The following is a 19,923-nucleotide window of genomic DNA, read 5'->3' on the forward strand; positions in this document are numbered from 1 at the left end:
TAAAATTCTTCAAAGATAGGCTTTGCGATGCATGTCAAAAAGGGAAGCAGACCAAGTCAACTTTCACATCCAAAAATGTGGTGTCCACTTCTAGGCCACTACAACTGTTGCACATGGACTTATTTGGTCCATCAAGAACAAGAAGCTTCGGAAGTAACTTATATGCTTTAGTTATTGTTGATGATTATTCTAGATACACTTGGACCTTCTTTTTAGTGCAAAAAAGTGACGCATTCAAAGCATTCAAGAAGTATGCAAAACAGATTCAAAATGGGAAATCATTAATAATTGCCTTCATAAGAAGCGATCATGGTGGAGAATTCCAGAGTACCTCCTTTGAAGATTTTTGCGAAGATCAAGGAATATTTCACAACTTCTCGGCTCCAAGGACTCCACAACAAAATGGAGTAGTTGAAAGAAAGAATAGGTCATTGGTGGAACTTGCAAGAACAATGCTTAGCGACTCAAATCTTCCTAAGTATTTTTGGGCAGATGCGGTTAGCACGGCATGTTTTGTAAGCAATAGAGTTAACATAAGACTTATCCTAAATAAGACTCCATATGAACTCTTCAAAGGAAGGAAACCCAACATCTCTTTCTTTCACATCTTTGGATGCAAGTGCTTTGTCCTAAACAATGACAAAGACAACCTTGGTAAGTTCGACGAAAAATCGGATGAAGGTATTTTTCTCAGTTATTCTCTTACAAGTAAGGCATATAGAATTTATAATAAAAGAATTTTAAATATAGAAGAATCCATACATGTTAAGTTTGACGAATCTAACCCCTCAAAAGAGGAAATTGTTGTTTGTGATGATGATGATGATTTTGTAGAAATTCCTAGAGAAGATACTTCAAACAAGGATCAAGAAGCACCGATTCAACAAGAGTCAAATGAAAATAATCTACCTAAGGAATGGAGAACTCATAGAGATCATCCCATTGACAAAATAATTGGTGACATTAGTCAAGGTGTTGCTACAAGATTGAATCTCAAGGATGCATGCTTAAACATGGCGTTCGTTTCTCAAATAGAACCTTCCAAAATTGATGAAGCTCTAGAAGATGATCAATGGATTGTTGCTATGCAAGAAGAATTAAACCAATTCGAGAGAAATCAAGTTTGGGAACTTGTTCCTAGACCAAGTGGTAAGCACATCATTGGAACAAGATGGGTGTTTAAGAACAAGCTTGATGAGAATGGAATAATTGTTCGAAACAAAGCAATATTGGTCGCTCAAGGGTATAAATAAGAAGAAGGAATCGAATTTGAAGAAACTTTCGCTCCGGTTGCAAGGATAGAAGCTATTCGTTTATTACTTGCTTACGCATGTTCAATGAATTTTCAGCTTTTCCAAATGGACGTCAAAAGCGCCTTCTTAAACGGATACATCAACGAAGAAGTCTATGTCAAACAACCCCCGGGCTTTGAAGACTTCAAGCATCCTTCACATGTATACAAACTGAAGAAAGCGCTCTATGGATTAAAACAAGCACCAATGGCGTGGTATGATCGTCTAAGCAATTTTCTGTGTGAAAAAGGCTTTGAAAAAGGCAAAGTAGACAAGACTTTATTCATAAAGAAGATAAAAGGGAATACCTTACTTATACAAGTCTACGTAGACGACACAATCTTCGGTTCATCCAACAAAGAATTATGTGAAGAATTTGCGTTGATAATGCAAGGTGAATTTGAAATGTCTATGATGGGGAAGATGAACTACTTTCTTGGATTGCAAATCAAGCAACTAAAAGACTGAATTTTTATCAACCAATCAAAGTACTGCAAAGAACTGTTAAAGAGATTTGACATGGATGGGTGTAAAGCAATGTCAACACCAATGGGCTCTGGAACTTACATTGATCAAGACGAATCGGGTGTGTCAATTGGTATCACGAAGTATCGAGGTATGATTCGTTCTTTATTATATTTGACGACAAGTCGTCCTGATATAATGTTTAGCATGTGTTTATGTGCTCGATTCCAAGCAAATCCAAAGGAGTCACATCTCACGGCGGTCAAAAGAATCATGAAGTACCTCAAGGGAACAACCAACGTTGGATTATGGTATCCTAAAGGTAGTGTTTGTGAGTTAATTGGTTATTCTGACGCGGATTATGCAGGCTGTAAAACAGATAGAAAAAGTACTAGTGGAACGTGTCACATCCTTGGTAATGCTCTAGTCTCATGGTCCTTTAAGAAACAAGTGTGTGTTGCTCTTAGTACGACTGAAGCAGAATACATAGCAGCAGGCAAATGTTGTGCCCAATTTTTTTGGCTAAAGCAACAATTAAGTGACTATGGAATCGATCTTGGATGCATACCACTCCGATGCGACAACACAAGTGCGATTAATATCACAAAGAATCCGGTCATGCACTCTAGAACCAAACACATAGACATTCGACACCATTTCCTCCGTGATCATGTGCTTAAGGGCGATGTCGAAGTTACCTTTGTCGATACTCATAACCATTTGGCGGATATCTTCACAAAGCCACTCGCAAAAGAACCATTCTATAAGATTCGAAGAGAACTTGGCATTCTGGATGAAGGTGACATATAACTATTTAAAATTATTACATAAGGCCAAGGTACACAAGTTCCCAATCCTTCTTAATGTTTGTGAAATTTTTTCTTCTAAAATTTGTTGTGTATATGTGCTTTTTGCCACTGTGTAACTGGTTACTTCTCTTTGGATAACCGGTTACCATGCTCATTTTTTACCTATTTTCCTAAATTTCATTATGTGTAACCGGTTACTCACATTTGGATAACCGGTTACCCTGTTGTTCTCTGTGTAAATATCACGTTTTCCTCACTGTGTAACCGGTTACCCCATTCACTACGCCAAAAACTTGAATAGACAGCGCACCTTAGAGGGCGCTTTATTACAAAAGCGCACTCTAAAGTGAAGCGAAAAAATAAGGAGCGAACAACTGGAATAGACAGCGCACTTTAGAGGGTGCTTTTGTAATAAAGCGCCCTCTAAGGTGAAGCGAAAAAATAAGGAGGAGATAGAGGGACAACAATACAGGGCACTTTTTAGAAAGCTCCCTCTAAGGTTACCCTTAGAGGGCGCTTTTAAAAAAGCGCTCTATAAGTCCATGTGCATTTCCAGTTTATAAAGCGCTTTTGGAAAGCCTTAGAGAGCGCTTTCATAAGTGCCCTCTTAGGCCCCCTTTAGAGGGCACTTTTTTTCCACAAGCGCCCTCTAAGGTCCCCTTTAGTAAACATTAAAATTATAACATACTGCGCGTTTTGTTATTTCACTCTCTGTTATTTTCGTTCTTTTTCACGTTAGGGTTCTCACTGCTACGATTTTCGCTACTTCTAAGGCGTTCTCCTTCCACCTCTGTTAGATCTACGACGTTTCCTCCTTCTATTAATTCGTTGTTAGCTGTTCGATTTTGACACCATAGGTATTTTTCTAATCTTCATATTACTTGGTTTCTCTTCTGACGTTCGCTACTGTTCATTTTTGGTTTCATTTTTCTTGGTTCATACATTTATTGAGTATTCTCAACAATAATTATTGTGTTGCAATGCTAGCAATGGAGACTAGGCATTATGGGTTAAAAGTTTCACAGAGTTATTAGCCCTTTTGAAAGATATGCTTCCTGAGGATAATGTTCTTCCCAATCGAACATATGAGACCAAAAAGATGTTGTGCTCTATTGGCATGACCTATGATAAGATACATGCATGTCCAAACGATTGCGTTTTGTTTCGAAATGAGTATGTATCGTTAAATGAGTGTCCTAAATGCGATGTCTCGCGATATAAGAACAAATTGTCTCCAGCAAAAGTCTTGTGGTATTTTCCTGTTATTCCAAGATTTAGACGCATGTTTCGAGTGATGTAGCAACATTTGGAGTCGGTGTTGTTCAGGTTCGACCGAAAGGAAACTAAATTTGTAACGTTCCAAATTTATCAGACCATAATCTGAACAATATTTACATGTCATTTAGGTTCTTGCTACGATTTTAACTTTGTGGTTAGCAGACAAATCTGGTCGCCGGCTTTTACTTATTGTGAGTCTGAGCTTTTTCGATAATTTTTGCATTCACATTACTATTTGTTTGGAGGGTAATAAGAGATTAATCAAAATCTCCTATTGCAGGTTTCTTCATCTGCAATGGCTTTGAGTCTTTTGGTTGTTTCAATATCATTCTACTTGAAGGTAATAATATTTTTTTGTTTGTTATATTTTTTGAACATTTTTTTTTTGTTTATTTTTATATATACATAATACATTAACTAGATATTACACATGCATTCATGCATAAATGTTCAGAAATTTGTAACACAGATTCACAGGATTATATATCAGTAAATTCTTCTTTATATTTTTGGTTTTTTATATGGATAATATATTTTATGTTGAATTTGCTCTCAGGAATATATATCACCAGATTCTGATTTATATGCGACATTGAGCCTCGTATCGGTGGCTGGAGTTGTGGTGTGTAAATACAACTTTATTACACAAATGATGGTTTCTATTGTTTGTTTCCCTAACTTCATTATTATAAACTTTCAATTTCTTTCAGGTCATGGTTATTGCATTCTCTCTGGGATTAGGAGCAATGCCATGGATTATAATGTCTGAGGTACAATTTTCTTCAATAATAATATGCATGACAACCCTATATGAACAAACCTTTGTTGTAATATAATGTGATAGTTGATGTGTTGAATATATTTTACATAATAGATTCTTCCGATTAACATCAAAGGCCTAGCTGGAAGTTTTGCAACACTTGCCAATTGGTTCTTTTCCTGGTTGGTTACATTAACAGCAAATTTGCTCTTGGATTGGAGTTCGGGAGGTTTGTGTGCATTGCCTATGTTAATTTTCTATAAATATCTATTGTTTCTAACCAGAATCTTCCTATGTTTTTATCAGGAACCTTCACAATATATACTGCAGTGTGTATTTTCACAGCAGGATTTGTTGCCATTTGGGTCCCCGAGACAAAGGGAAAAACTCTTGAAGAAATACAACAGTTTTTCAGATGAAGTTTCCTTTCGAGTAGCACTTCAGCTAGTGTTCACTCATGTATTCACATTCATATTTTTTTTTCTGAATCAACTCAATTCATTTTTATGCTCTTTGGTCTTGTTAAATATGAAAAATACCAAAACAGTGTGATTTTCTAATCTAGCAGCATACTTGCATTTTTGTTGTAATTGATTGATTATAAACAAATAAATGAAAGAGAGTGGTTATTATACATTTCAATTAGAGTAGCAGCGGTTTCGGTTCATGACATTTCAAATAGCAAGAGGATCATATAAACAATAAGCATATATCAATATTTGTATTTTAATATTATAAAAGCATAAAAAGAACCTTTAGTTGCTCTTGTGAATTATAACAAGCAATTGTATGCCATTTTCTTCTGGTTACCTCTTGTGGCTGCAACATAACCTGAAATGAGAATATGGTCACAGAGACATGTGATGCATGTAAATGTTAAATAACCACCCACTTTAGAGGGCGCTTTCCAAAATAAGCGCCCTCTAAACCCTTTAAATTTCCACTTTAGAGGGCGCTTTCCAGTAAAAGCGCCCTCTAAACCCTTAAAGGTTTCCACTTTAGAGGGCGCTTTCCAGTAAAAGCGCCCTCTAAACCCTTAAAAGTTTCCACTTTAGAGGGCGCTTTCTTTAAAAAGCGCCCTCTAAAATGGCCCTTAAAGGGCTTAAAGAGCCACTTTAGAGAGCGCTTTCACCAGGAAAAAAAGCGCTGTCTTTACCTATGCCAGCGCCAGATTAGAGGGCGCTTTAAAGCGCTGTTATAGGCCAAAAAAAGCGCCCTCTTTTCCCTTATTTGGCGTAGTGATTTTGGATAACCGATTACCCTGCACGTTTTCAGTTTTCACACATATTTTCCTCACTGTGTAACCGGTTACTCCCCTTTGAGTAACCGATTAACACTGCTCCCACCAGAAATTTTTTTTTAAAAGAATACACGTGACCTTTTTATATATATATATGCAAAATGTTTAAGTGTTATTTTCTTTCAATTGTTTAATCACTTCACACATTCAGCTCTCTCTATCTCCAACCTTTATCTTCCTTTCCAAAACCCTCCTTCTCCCTTCCAAAACCCTAGCTCCATTATCACTCACCCAAAGTTACTTATCCCACTATATATCTTTCAGCTCATCATACTCCATATTCAACCAATTCAGAAAACCCTTTCCTAAATGTCATACCCCGATTTTGGTCCTGAATTTTTTATGTTTTTATTTTTGTTTAGCATGCTTGGCCTAACCTTACTTTGGTTTTATATGAGGATTGGTCTTGGTCCAAAGTCATGGTGTTGTTCATGTGATTGTTAATACACATATGGTCTTGGTCATCCAAACAACCAACCTTCTTGTGTCACAAGCCAATTGCCAATCATGCCACTTGATTCATGAATATCCCTTTCAAATCCTAATCTTATACCATCATTTCATGGCCTTGTTAACACGTACTACCAGTCAAGTCATGTTCTTTTCAAAGTCAAGCATTCAAGTCATAAAATAAACCAATTGTAAAACAAATTTCAAACCATTTCAATTCATTTCACATCATTCTAAACCATCACATTTGATTCTGCATAAAAAAAAAGGTACAAGTCTTGACAATTTTGACCAATTGTTGACTTTGGTCAACAATTGACTTTTTGGTCAACATTGACCAAAGTCACCCAAAACCCAAAAGCCCTAATTTTCACCACAATCATCAATCATTTGTCCATTTACAAGAAAAATGCAAATAAAATTGAATTTTAACCATTGGTTGACTTTGGTCAACAGTTGACTTTTTGGTCAACTTTGACCAAAGTCAACCCTATGCCATTGGTCATCCCTAATCACTAAATGACTAGTCCTAACTCTCATGACATTATCCATGTCCATGTTATCTTTGGTTTAACCACTTGTGCTTGGCTTCTTCACTTTAATGCCAACATGGTCATGCCTTGAACATTTGGAGTTTCTTGCTTTGCCAATTCACTTCCACCCTACTGCATTTGCCCTGCTGCACCATCCTACTGCAATGCTCAACTTGCACAAACCAAGTCATGACCAACATAAAATCCAAGCCATAAAGTAAAGCCATGAGTTTGCTGCCAATGTCCAAGCCAAAACCTGTTGTGAAAGTACAACCATTTTCATCCATGAAGCATGCCAAGACATGGTTTGAACTAGCTATGCATACGAGGTAAACCAACACCAGTGTAGCCAACAGTCTGTCTGCAAGAAGACCAACCAACACTTAACATTGCCTTGTAAGCATCCTACACTAACTTGCATCAGCCTGCACAATAGAGTTGTAACATCCGACCTGCAAGCACATTCAACCCTTGTCACTGCAGCAAAAATATGCAACCTTGTTGCCTCGTTATAAAACCAGCATTCACCACCAAACAAATACCACAACCACCTGATCATATGTTGTTTTTACAGTGGTTATGTGGAGAAGACAATCCACTTGCACTTGGCATTGAATTCACTTTGGCAAGCATCCTGCATCTGTGGTCTTATAGCAGCCAACAATATGAGATGTCCAACAGAACGGTTAACCACCTTGCTTTTGCCATTTTCCACTTGAAAACAAGGGTGAGCCTACTGCAGTGGTCATTTCTCCAATCATGAGGATAAAATTACAAATAGCAATGCCAGTTGAGACCATGCAAATCCTGGACAATTTCCAGCTTGACCTGACCTTACCTGCATCACATGAGAAGGATCAAACAAGACCATCAGCAGTTGATAGACCACTTCAATGCATTGGTTCAATTTTGCTAGCAAAGTTAATGCAAGGTGCAACCTGAACCAAGGCAACCCATGTTGTACCTGCATTAACCATCAGTTGCAGCCAACAACCATGTCCTACAACTCTAACAGGATCAACATACATAACACGTGCAGACCCTGCAGAGATTGCCCCACCAAGTCACAACCAAAAAACTACCCTGCAGCACCATGAAAACGTCCATCAATACTTGATCTAGGTCAAGTCATTTTCACAACAAAACTCAAAATACCTAATTCTTATTCAAGACTTTTTCAATAAAGGTGGAAATGGAACATGGTGTATACCATGCACTCCTGAGACTAGGATTCGAGATGTATATCTCGCCAATCTTAGCTCTCGCCATCGTCTAAAATTGTCAATGCGGTTTCTTCAAACCCTTTCTCAATCAAATTCCAAAATACTTAATTCCTATCTTAACCCTTTTTAATAAAGATGGAAATGGAACATGGTGTATACCATGCACTCCTGAGGCTAGGATTCGAGATGTATATCTCGCCAATCCTAGTTCTCGCCATCACTCAAAGCACATCCAACCAATCAAACTCTTTTTTCTCGCTGCCGTGCGACCAATCAAAAACCTTTTAAAATGAAAGATACATTGCCTTAAGAGATACAAAATAATGTTTCGGCCAAGATTGTTGAGTAGAGATAAATGACGCTTTTCCGAATGTAGATTTGTAAATCCTAACACCTAAGTACATATTGCATGACAACTCTAGGGCAGAACTTCCCCATTTCTTTTAGACCTTCCGTGCGTCTCCGATCTTGTGGCATGTCAATCCATCCTATTGCAAAGAGGTAACTGCCTAAGACTCGATTCAGCGAGCTGCGACACCTGCTGCTAGGACGTGAACACATTGCCCACTCTCCTTTGACACGACTGGTGTCCTCCTTTTGTAAGTCCATATTCAGATGGCAACCCCTAGGTAGCCGAACTACGGCAACTCTGATTCTCATGTTCAGATGAGATACTTAGGCACAAGATGCGATGTCTTGTCGAGTTTGACTAACGACTAACAACTAATCCTTGTTTGCTTTTGCCCTTGTTGCGATCCTTTCTCTCGCCCTCGTTGCGATTGAAACCTTTCCCTTTCTCTTGCCCTAGTTACAATCGAGACCTTTGTTCCCGTAGTTGGCTGAACTACGTTTTGCTATGATTCTCATTCCAGATGAGATACGTAGGCATAAGACGCGATGTCTTAGCGAGCACACTTATCCTTAACCCATAGGTAGCCGAGCTACGAAGACTCTGATTCTCATATTCAGATGAGATACGTATGCAGTGGATGCGATATCTGTGCGAGTCATTTTTCTCTTGACCCTTTTAGTAAATAGTACATTAGATAAACACACCCTTTAGACAAGGACAACAAGAGTGGATCCCGTAGAGTACTACGGATGCGTAGGGGTGCTAATACCTTCCCTTCGCATAATCGACTCCCGAGCCCAAGATTTGGTTGCGAGACCTTGTCTTTTCTTTTCCTTTCTCCAGGTTTACTTCGAGCGTTTCCTTTCCCTCCTTTGGGATAAATAACGCACGGTGGCGACTCTTCTGTCATTTTCTTTCGCCGGTTTTTTTTTCGCACCCACTGTATTTTTCAGGTTGCGACAGCTGGCGACTCTGCTGGGGACATTTCCCCAAGTGAGTCCCTCCTAGCTTTTGTAGATTTCTTGTTTGTTGGGTGTTTATGCTTCTGTACAGTCGTTTACTTTCCGTATTTACCTGCTTTATCTTATTGCATTCATGTACATATGTTTGCTGTATCTGTGGGTTCTGTGGGTTGTTTGTTTGTTGGGGTGGGATGTTCTATTAGAGATAAGCCCACTACCCAGGCTTGAGCGTACACACAGGTTTTAGAGTGGATAGTCATGAGGCTTGCGTGGCATGTTGCTACGTTAAGTCGTTCATGGGACCCACATCCCAAACGAGGTTTCTTTGGATATGTTTTGTCCTATGGGTGTTCCATAACGACAAACGTTCCTTTAGAAATCGTCGACTCTAGTGACCATTTCCCGAGAACTCAATCGAGGCCTCTCCTCCGAGACGCGTTTATGTTAGCTCTGGTGGGCGCATTCTCGCTGCTCAATCCGAGGACCCCGAGACTAGGAACTTGCTTTAGGATATTCTGTTGAGGGGAGTCAGCAGAGGTCTTTTATCCCGTAATAATGCCAAACCTTCAGTGGTAAACGTATTATTCTCAACTGAAGGGCTGAAGGTGATAAACTTCTGTTCTTAGAACCTACCAGTGAGGGGCGGGCTAAATTCAGGGAACCTTAACCTCCAACCAACCCGGTTTTCTGGAGCAGAGTTTTGGTCTTGTATTACATTCCTCAGTGGGTTTCTTTTCAGACAGTGTAACCCGACAGATGTTCAAGCAGATACAGCAGTCCTGATTTCCATGTCACTGCATTGCATCACATCATTTTGCATTCATATCACTTAATACATGTTTATCTATTCCCAGGGGTTTACATCTTCTTCTTGATTCCGGTCGGGTTTTTCTGGTTCTCTAGAGATGAATATTGGCAGAAAGAGACATGTCGCCTACAAGTTTCCGGTGGTCTGTCTGGAGCCTATTCAACAGTTGATGAAGTTAATGGATCCTGATTCTCTAGAAGGATTCCGGAAGGAGTACGGTTTGATTCTAAGTTTCGTCACGGTTCTTTCCAAGGATCAACATGATGCTCTCTTCACACTGCTGCAGTTCTATGACCCTCCATTGAGGTGTTTCACATTCCCGGATTATATTTTGGTCCCTACTTTGGAGGAGATTTCCAGTTTTCTCAGAGTTCCTATCAAGTCACAGTTGTTATTCTACAGTTCTGAGTTTCTTCCCGATCTCAGCATGGTTGCTTCGGCCACATATTTGGGGAAATCAGTCTTGAAGGCTAATATGTGTCAGAAGGGAGGAGTCAGTGGTTTTCATTTGAGTTTCTTGCTGGGAGAAGCAAAGAAGAAGCTTGAAGATGGTGACCAAAGGGGTTTCAATGCTGTGTTGGCTCTTTGTGTGTATGGGGTTGTCCTGTTCCCTAATGTTGCAAAATTTGTGGACATAGACGCCGCACGCCTCTTTGTATTGGGAAATCCAGTGCCGACCTTGCTAGGAGATTTCTTTCATTCGGTGCACCACAGGAATGAGAATAGAAAAGGAGGATTGTTGAATTGTTGTGCGCCTTTATTTTATAAGTGGTTCAGTTCTCACCTACCCAAATCAGGAGCGTTCGTTGATGTCGAGGACTCGTTGAGTTGGTCGAAGAGATTGGTGGGGTTGAGAGCTGAAGATATTTCTTGGTGGTCTGACCGGAGCTTGCTTCGGGCGGATATTATTCATAGTTGTGGGAACTTCCCAAATGTACCGTTGGTAGGAAGAAGAGGAGGAATCAACTATAATCCTTCTCTAGCGGTTAGACAGTTTGGATATGCTTTAAGAACTCCGCCTTTGGAAAAGGACGTGGAAGAATCACTATTTTTCCATTCTTCGCCTGATTTGACTGTATCCCGTAAGGCAGCTGAGGCCTGGCTCAAGGTGATCAAGAGAGGAAGAATTGTGCTTGGAAAAGGAGATTGTAGAACTTACCCTCAGTATGAAGAGTGGCTTCAAGGAAGAGTCGAAGAGTTTGGTATGCCGTTTCCTATTGAAGAACCTTTGTATCCATCTACTCCTGCGCAGTCAACAATGGTGAGCCGAGAGGAGTATGACAAAATGAAGAAAGCCATGGAGGAGCTTCAAATTGAAAAATCGGAGTTAAGTGTGAAGTTGCAAGACTATATGCATCAATTCCATGAGGCAGAATATCAGAAGGGGGAAGCCGTCAGATTGCAAGGGGAAGCAGAAAGGAAATTAGCTGTGGAGGTGGATTTCTTTAGGAAGACAGACAAGGCCTTGGGATCATCCAGTTCTGAGTTGAGGCGAGTCAAGCAACAGTTAATGGATGCTCATGGAAAATTAGCTGGGTGGAAAGAGTGATGGGATGCATTTTCAACTTCTCGGAAGGAAAAGGAGGAGGAGATGGTGACCGAACTGACTGGTCAGATGGAGAAATTGAAGACTTTGCTGAAGGAGAAGAACAATGAGCTTCTGTGCGCCCGTTCTACCAATGGTTACATCACCGATCAACTCAATGAGGCTCGAGGACAAATTGAAGAACTTAAGGTGTTGGCAGGTTTGAAGAAATCCAGACTTGAAGAGGTATTCGGAGAAGATGATGGGAATTACTACAGAGAGCACATCAACGAGTTGGATGGAGTTATTCACCAAAGGAATCTGCTTATCCGGCGTTTGATAGAATTCCCAGATCATCCTGACACGATAGCATTGCTGGCTGAAGTGAGGAGCAGTCCTCATGGTTTGTACACGGGAGGCTGAGTCCTAATTATTGCTCCTCCTTTTACTTATTGCTTTGTTGTTGTGTGGCGATGATCCACAGGCTTGTTGTGGAGATCCTCTTTTGATGTACTTTCGGCTAAGGCCCCTTTCCTTGAACTTGTTTGTATGATGGTTTCCCTTTATTGCATATTGATCTCAGAAGTTTATCCATGACTCGGTCTTCTTGCACTATTCACCTGATGTGAGACTGGAATCAAGGGGGTTAGAATACCCCTTTAGAATCGATAAACATGTAATTACATTAACATATTCATTTGCATATCTTGCATAATAGGTGTCGCTGCGGTGTTCTCATATTATTTGGTGTTCCACTAGCAGGATAGCTGATTCAGGAATTCACCGGTACGGTACCCGAAGAAACCAACAGAAAGCTATGGAGGGTCTACAAGCAGAACTTGCTGAGATGAGGGTCCGCATGAACCAATTCATGGATGTGGTTCAGGGAGTAGCTCAAGGACAGCAAGAGATTAGACAAATGATACAAAGGAATCCCGCAACTACTCAACCAGAGGTCGTGACTGATCCTCCAATTGCAGAGGTTAATGGACCGGGGCCTGTCCCGATCCCACATAACAACCTTGATCAACAACCCATCCACGATGATCAAGATGATCAGTTCTTGCTGCCAGAAGACTTTGGTTTGGGCCATGGCATGGATCCCATGTTCAGGAGATTAGAGGAGAGGCTGAAGGCGGTAGAAGGACAAAACCCCCTGGGGGTAGATGTTTCTGACTTGGGATTGGTCCCAGGCGTGAGGGTCCCACCAAAGTTCAAAGTCCCAATCTTTGACAAGTACAATGGTAGCTCTTGCCCGAAGACCCATGTGCAAGCCTACTTCCGAAAGATGGTTGCATACTCTGATGACGAGAAGCTACTTATGTACTTCTTCCAGGACAGCCTAGCTGGGGCATCCCTGGAATGGTACATGAGGTTGGATAGAGCCCACATCCGTTGCTGGAGGGATTTGGCGGAAGCTTTTGTGAAGCAATACCAGTATAATGCAGACATGGCCCTAGACAGAACCCAACTACAGAACCTGTCTCTTAAAAGCAATGAGTGCTTCAGGGAATACGCTCAACGCTGGAGGGAGACAGCTTCCCGTGTTCAACCTCCCATGTTGGAAAAGGAAATGGCCAACATGTTCATGAATACGTTGCCTGGACCTTACCTGGAGCGTCTGGTGGGGTGCAATGCCTCCAACTTTGCTGATGTGGTCTCTACCGGAGAGAGGGTAGAGAATTACCTGAAGACCTACAAGAGCCACAATGGAGGTGGATCTTCATCAGGAGTAAAGAAGCCATTTATGGGAGGACAGAAGTAGAGGGAAGGGGGTGTGAATGTTGTATCTTCATACCAAAACAGGAGGAATAATTTTCAAAACTATCATCAGCAACCGTATGTTACGGCTGTGACCATTCCAGCTGCAGCACCACTACAACAACAACAACCACAACGTCAGCAAGCTCAGTATCAACAACAACAACAACCAGGTAACAGACCCACCTATCAACAGAGGCAGAGGATGATGGAACGGCGTTTCGACACTCTTCCAATGTCGTGCGCTCAGCTGCTTTCTAGTCTTCAACAGCTACAACTTGTGCAGTTACGCACTCTGGCTCCTCCGGTTGGTAGACTTCCGGTGGGTTACGATGCCAATGCTAGGTGTAGTTTCCACTCTGGGGCACCTGGCCACAATATTGAGAATTGCAAAGCTTTTAAGCACGTAGTTCAGGACCTCATAGATTCAAAGGCTATCAACCTTGCACCGGCTCCTAATGTCGTCAACAATCCCATGCCACAGCATGGTGGTGCAAACGTGAATATGCTGGAAGAAGAAGCCAAGTCTATTAAGGATGTGTTGAAGTTGAAGACTCCGTTGTTAGAAATTAAGGAATGCTTGCTGAAGGCCGATGTTTTCCCTGGTTGTGGGAAAGGTTGTTTGGATTGCGCTACACAGGGTATGGATTGCTTGAAGCTGCAGCTGGGTATCCAGGTCTTGCTTGACAATGGTACCCTCCAAGTTGAAGACTTGTCTGTCAAAGAGTTTGCTGAAGGGGTAGTTGAAGAGGTGTTTGAAGATGCTGTTGAAGAATTCACAAATGTTGTTCCTGCTGACTGTGTATTTCCCATTGATGTATTTAATTTTTCAAATGTTGTTGCTGATATACCAAATAATGTGTCTGATTTTGATGTAACTGAACTTGATTCCGGTGTTCCGGATGTTTTTGTTTCAATGAATGAGATTCCTGAGTATGACTATGATGTCGCTACTATCACCATCTTTTACCCGACTAATCAGATCAGTGTGCCAGAAGCGCAACCAGTGCCACTAATGCGACCGGCCGCTATGACAATCACAACCCCTGGTCCTTTACCTTTCACAAGCGATAGGGTCATTCCTTGGCATTATGGGGGGAGTGTATACACACACGATCATGGGGTGGAACGACCTTTGAAGGTAGAAGAGGGTCAAAAGTCTGAACTCGAAGTTGAAGGTCCCGCAGTGGACAATGTTGGTGGAATCGGGCGATTCACCAGGAGTGGCAGACTATTCTCGCCACCCGTTACCCAAGCTGAGAGCACTGATGCCGCGGTTAAGGCCAAAGGCAAGCAAGTTGTAAATGAGGGCACTTCTGCACCCCGGACTGGCTCAGAGCCTACTTTCTCGAATGATGTGGACGAGCTCTTAAGAATTATAAAGAAAAGCGACTACAAAGTAGTCGATCAGTTGATTCAGACGTCGTCTAAGATATCCATTCTCTCACTCCTATTGTGTTCAGAGGCACACAGGGAGGCACTTCTGAAGGTCCTTAACACTGCATATGTGCCTCAGGAGATCTCAGTAAACCAACTAGAAGGGATCATTGCAAACGTTCATGCAAGCAACGGGTTGGGTTTTACTGATTCTGACTTAACACCAGCCGGACGCAATCATAACAAGGCTTTGCACATCTCGATGGAATGCAGAGACACTATGTTATCACATGTTCTGGTGGATACAGGCTCCTCTCTCAATGTGCTACCCAAGAGAGCCCTGTCAAGGTTAGAAGTAGAAGGTTTGGTCTTGAAGCCTTCTAATCTCGTGGTGAAAGCCTTCGATGGTTCTAAGAGGTCGGTGTTTGGAGAGGTAGAATTGCCAATCCTGATTGGATCACAAACCTTCAACACTGTCTTCTATGTGATGGATATCAGTCCCTCGTATAGTTGCCTGCTGGGTCGTCCTTGGATCCACAATGCTGGGGCAGTCTCATCAACACTACATCAGAAGATCAAGTTCCCAGTCAATGGAAGAATTGTCACCGTCTGTGGTGAGGAGGACATCCTGGTAAATAACCTGTCTACTTTCAAGTATGTAGAAGTAGAAGGTGAAATTCATGAGACTCTCTGTCAGGCCTTTGAGTCAGTTCAGATCAAGGATGCAGCTCCGGTGGAAGGGGTTAAAGTAGGAGCCCCTATCTCATCTTTCAAGCAGGCGCAAGCCTTGGTGGATTCAGGTGTTACTCCCGATTGGGGACGTCTGTTGGAATTACCAATGAAGGACGACAAGTTCGGGATTGGGTATCAACCAGCGCTGACTTCTACAACTTCAGCACTTCAGACTCGTCAGGGGCCGATTACTTTCTCCAGTGCTGGCGTCATCCAATATGGCCAGATCTCTGCGATCAACGATGAAAATGGAGATAGTGATTGCGACATCGACAACTGGGTGCGTCTGAGGATCCCTGGTGAAGTCATCAACAATTGGTCTTCCGAGGAAATTGTCCAAGTCACTCTTCTAGAGGAGTAATTTTTCTTTGTTTATTCATGCATGTCCAAGTCTTACGTTCCGCCCAGGGCGTAATGACTCATTGTAGGGCTCATCTATGTGAATACCTGCATTGTTTATCATAAATGAAGGACGTCTTTTGCATTCAAAATCTTGTTCACTGTTTTTCTATTTTTACAGTTTTCAAAATTTCAAAAGAATAAAAATATTTGGCAATGTTTTGTTTAGTTTTCACTCACTGTTCACACTCATAAGCACATACCATCACTCATGCAGATGCACATCACCAGATCCTATTGATAACAGTTCTGCTATGGCTCGCTTCGACTTCGAAAATCCAATCTTCCAAGCTGAAGAAGAGGGTGACGAAGACTGTGAACTCCCTGAAGAACTTTCCAGGCTGTTAAAACAGGAGGAAAGGGTCATTCAACCGCATCAAGAGTCTACTGAAGTGATTAATCTTGGCACCGAGGACGTCAAGAAAGAAATCAAGATAAGGGCTGCTTTGGAAGATGATGTGAAGAAGAGGTTGATTGAACTGTTGCAAGAGTATGTTGACGTCTTCGCATGGTCTTATCAGGATATGCCAGGGCTTGACACAGACATCGTGGTACACCGCTTGCCTCTCAAAGAAGGTTGTCCTCCGGTCAAGCAGAAGCTCAGAAGAACAAGACCAGAGATGGCTGTAAAGATAAAGGAAGAAGTGCAGAAACAGTTGGATGCAGGGTTCCTAGCGGTTACCAATTATCCGCCATGGGTCGCCAACATCGTTCCAGTACCTAAGAAGGATGGAAAGGTACGGATGTGTGTCGACTACCGGGATCTGAACAGAGCTAGCCCTAAAGATGATTTCCCATTACCTCACATCGACGTTTTGGTGGATAACACAGCTCAGTTCTCGGTATTCTCCTTCATGGATGGCTTTTCTGGCTATAACCAAATCAAGATGGCACCAGAAGACATGGAGAAGACAACTTTCATAACCCCATGGGGCACCTTCTGCTACAAGGTGATGCCGTTTGGTCTGAAAAACGCTGGGGAAACATATCAACGAGCTATGGTGACATTGTTCCATGATATGATTCATCATGAAATCGAGGTTTATGTGGACGATGTGATTGCCAAATCTCAGACAGAAGAAGAACATCTGGTGAATCTGCATAAACTGTTTGAACGGTTAAGGAAATTCAAGTTGAGGCTTAATCCGATCAAGTGCACTTTTGGGGTGAGATCTGGAAAATTGCTGGGTTTTATTGTTAGCGGAAAAGGGATTGAGGTGGATCCTGACAAAGTGAAAGAAATACAGGAAATGCCTGAGCCAAGAACAGAGAAGCAGGTCTGTGGTTTCTTAGGGAGGTTGAACTACATCGCAAGGTTCATCTCTCACCTAACAGCCACGTGTGAGCCAATTTTCAAATTGCTGAGGAAAGATCAGGCTATCAGGTGGAATGACGATTGTCAAAGGGCTTTTGAAAAGATAAAAGAGTATTTGCAGAATCCCCCTATCCTCATGCCTCCAGTCCCAGGGAGGCCGCTGATTATGTACTTGACGGTACTCGACAATTCCATGGGTTGTGTTCTCGGTCAACACGACGAGACAGGTAGAAAAGAGCATGCCATCTACTACCTGAGTAAAAAATTCACAGACTGCGAGTCGAGATACTCAATGCTTGAAAAGACATGTTGTGCACTTGCATGGGCTGCTAAGCGATTAAGACAATACATGCTGACTCACACAACCTTACTGATCTCCAAGATGGATCCAGTCAAGTATATATTCGAGAAGCCAGCTCTCACCGGAAGGGTTGCTCGTTGGCAAATGGTACTGACAGAGTATGATATCCAGTATACATCCCAGAAAGCCATCAAGGGGAGTATTCTGTCAGACTATCTTGCTCAACAACCGATTGAAGACTATGAGCCGATGAAGTTTGATTTTCCAGATGAAGACATCATGTTCCTCAAGATGAAAGACTGTGAAGAGCCAGTTGTTGGGGAGGGACCTGATCCAGATGAAAAGTGGATTTTAACGTTTGATGGGGCCGTCAATGCCAGAGGAAGTGGAATTGGTGTTGTCATTACTACTCCGAAAGGTGCCCACATGCCTTTCACCGCTCGTCTGACTTTCGAGTGCACCAATAATGAAGCTGAGTACGAGGCATGTATCTTGGGTATTGAGCAATCCATTGATTTGAGAATCAAGACTCTGGACATCTTCGGAGATTCAGCTTTAGTGATCAATCAAGTAAATGGTGATTGGAACACTCTTCAGCCTACTCTGGTCCCCTACAGAGATTACACGAGAAGACTGTTGACTTTCTTCACAACAGTAAAGCTGTATCATATACCTCGTGATGAGAACCAGATGGCAGATGCTCTTGCTACTCTATCCTCCATGATCAAGGTGGTTCGGTGGATTCGTGCTCCTAGGATCGATGTTATGCGCCTTGATAGGGCCGCGTATGTGTTAGCTGCTGAACTGGTAGTTGATGACAAGCCCTGGTATCACGACATCAAGTGCTTTCTGAAGAATCAAGAGTACCCTGCAGGGGCATCCAACAATGATAGAAAGACTTTGAGAAGATTGGCAGGCAGTTTCTTCTTGAACAAAGACGATGTGCTGTATAAGAGGAACTTCGACATGGTTTTGCTCAGATGCGTGGATATACACGAGGCGGACATGTTAATGCAAGAAGTTCATGAAGGTTCCTTCGGTACTCATGCCGGCGGACATGCAATGGCTAAGAAATTGTTGAGGGCGGGTTATTATTGGATGACCATGGAATCAGATTGTTTCAAGTATGCTCGGAAGTGTCATAAATGCCAGATTTATGCTGATAAGGTGCATGTACCGCCGAATCCTCTGAATGTGATGTCTTCGCCGTGGCCGTTTGCTATGTGGGGCATTGACATGATTGGAAATATTGAGCCGACTGCTTCCAATGGGCATCGCTTCATCCTTGTTGCCATCGACTATTTCACCAAGTGGGTCGAAGCAGCGTCGTTCGTGAATGTCACCAGACATGTGGTTGCCCGTTTCATCAAGAAAGAAATCATTTGTCGCTATGGGATTCCCGAAAGAATCATTACTGATAATGGTTCCAATCTCAATAACAAAATGATGAGGGAGTTGTGCCAGAACTTCAACATTCAGCATCACAATTCTTCCCCCTATCGTCCTAAGATGAATGGTGCTGTTGAGGAAGCAAATAAGAACATAAAGAAGATTGTGCAGAAGATGGTCGTTACGTACAGAGATTGGCACGAGATGCTACCCTTTGCCTTGCATGGGTACCGCACTTCAGTACGTACGTCGACCGGGGCGACCCCTTACTCCCTGGTGTATGGTATGGAAGCAGTCCTACCTGTTGAAGTGGAGATTCCTTCTCTAAGAGTCCTGTTGGATGTCAAGCTAGATGAAGCTGAATGGATTCGGACAAGGTTCAATGAGTTGAGTCTTATCGAAGAGAAGCGAATGGCAGCCATTTGTCATGGGCAGTTGTATCAGAGTCGGATGAAGAGAGCCTTTGACCAGAAAGTGCGCCCTCGATGTTTCCAAGTCGGAGATTTGGTGTTGAAAAGGATCCTTCCTCCTCAGACGGATCACAGGGGCAAGTGGACTCCTAACTATGAGGGACCGTATATCGTCACCAAGGTTTTCGATGGTGGGGCCTTAATGCTTGCAACGATGGATGGTGAAGACTTCACTTCTCCTGTGAACTCAGACGCAGTTAAAAAATACTTCGCATAAAATAGACCCGCTGGACAATAAAAGAATAGTCCAGGCAAAAATGGGCATCCCGACGAACCAAGAAAATGAGAAAGGTTCGGGCAAAAATTAGGGATTTAAAAATGAAAAGATTGTACACCCGGTAAGTTGAAAACCTGAAAGAGCAACTTAGGCAAGAATGGGTATCCCGGTGGATTGAAAACCCGAAAAGGGAAATCCAGGCAAA

At 42.1% G+C, this 19,923-nt stretch overlaps 1 protein-coding gene across 1 annotated transcript in view; it reads left to right on the plus strand.

Annotated features, from left to right (window-relative positions):
* LOC127122013 (sugar transporter ERD6-like 6) overlaps positions 1-19,923 on the plus strand; it is a 40,496-nt gene that overhangs the window by 10,126 nt on the left and 10,447 nt on the right. Inside the window, exons 3-7 of the mRNA XM_051052429.1 lie at positions 3,973-4,035; positions 4,125-4,184; positions 4,401-4,466; positions 4,555-4,614; positions 4,719-4,833. Coding sequence (XP_050908386.1) covers positions 3,973-4,035; positions 4,125-4,184; positions 4,401-4,466; positions 4,555-4,614; positions 4,719-4,833 — 364 coding nt within the window. The remainder of the gene's footprint in view (positions 1-3,972; positions 4,036-4,124; positions 4,185-4,400; positions 4,467-4,554; positions 4,615-4,718; positions 4,834-19,923) is intronic.

The sequence above is a fragment of the Lathyrus oleraceus genome, chromosome 2, assembly GCF_024323335.1.
Source record: "Lathyrus oleraceus cultivar Zhongwan6 chromosome 2, CAAS_Psat_ZW6_1.0, whole genome shotgun sequence".
Lineage (NCBI taxonomy): Eukaryota > Viridiplantae > Streptophyta > Magnoliopsida > Fabales > Fabaceae > Lathyrus > Lathyrus oleraceus.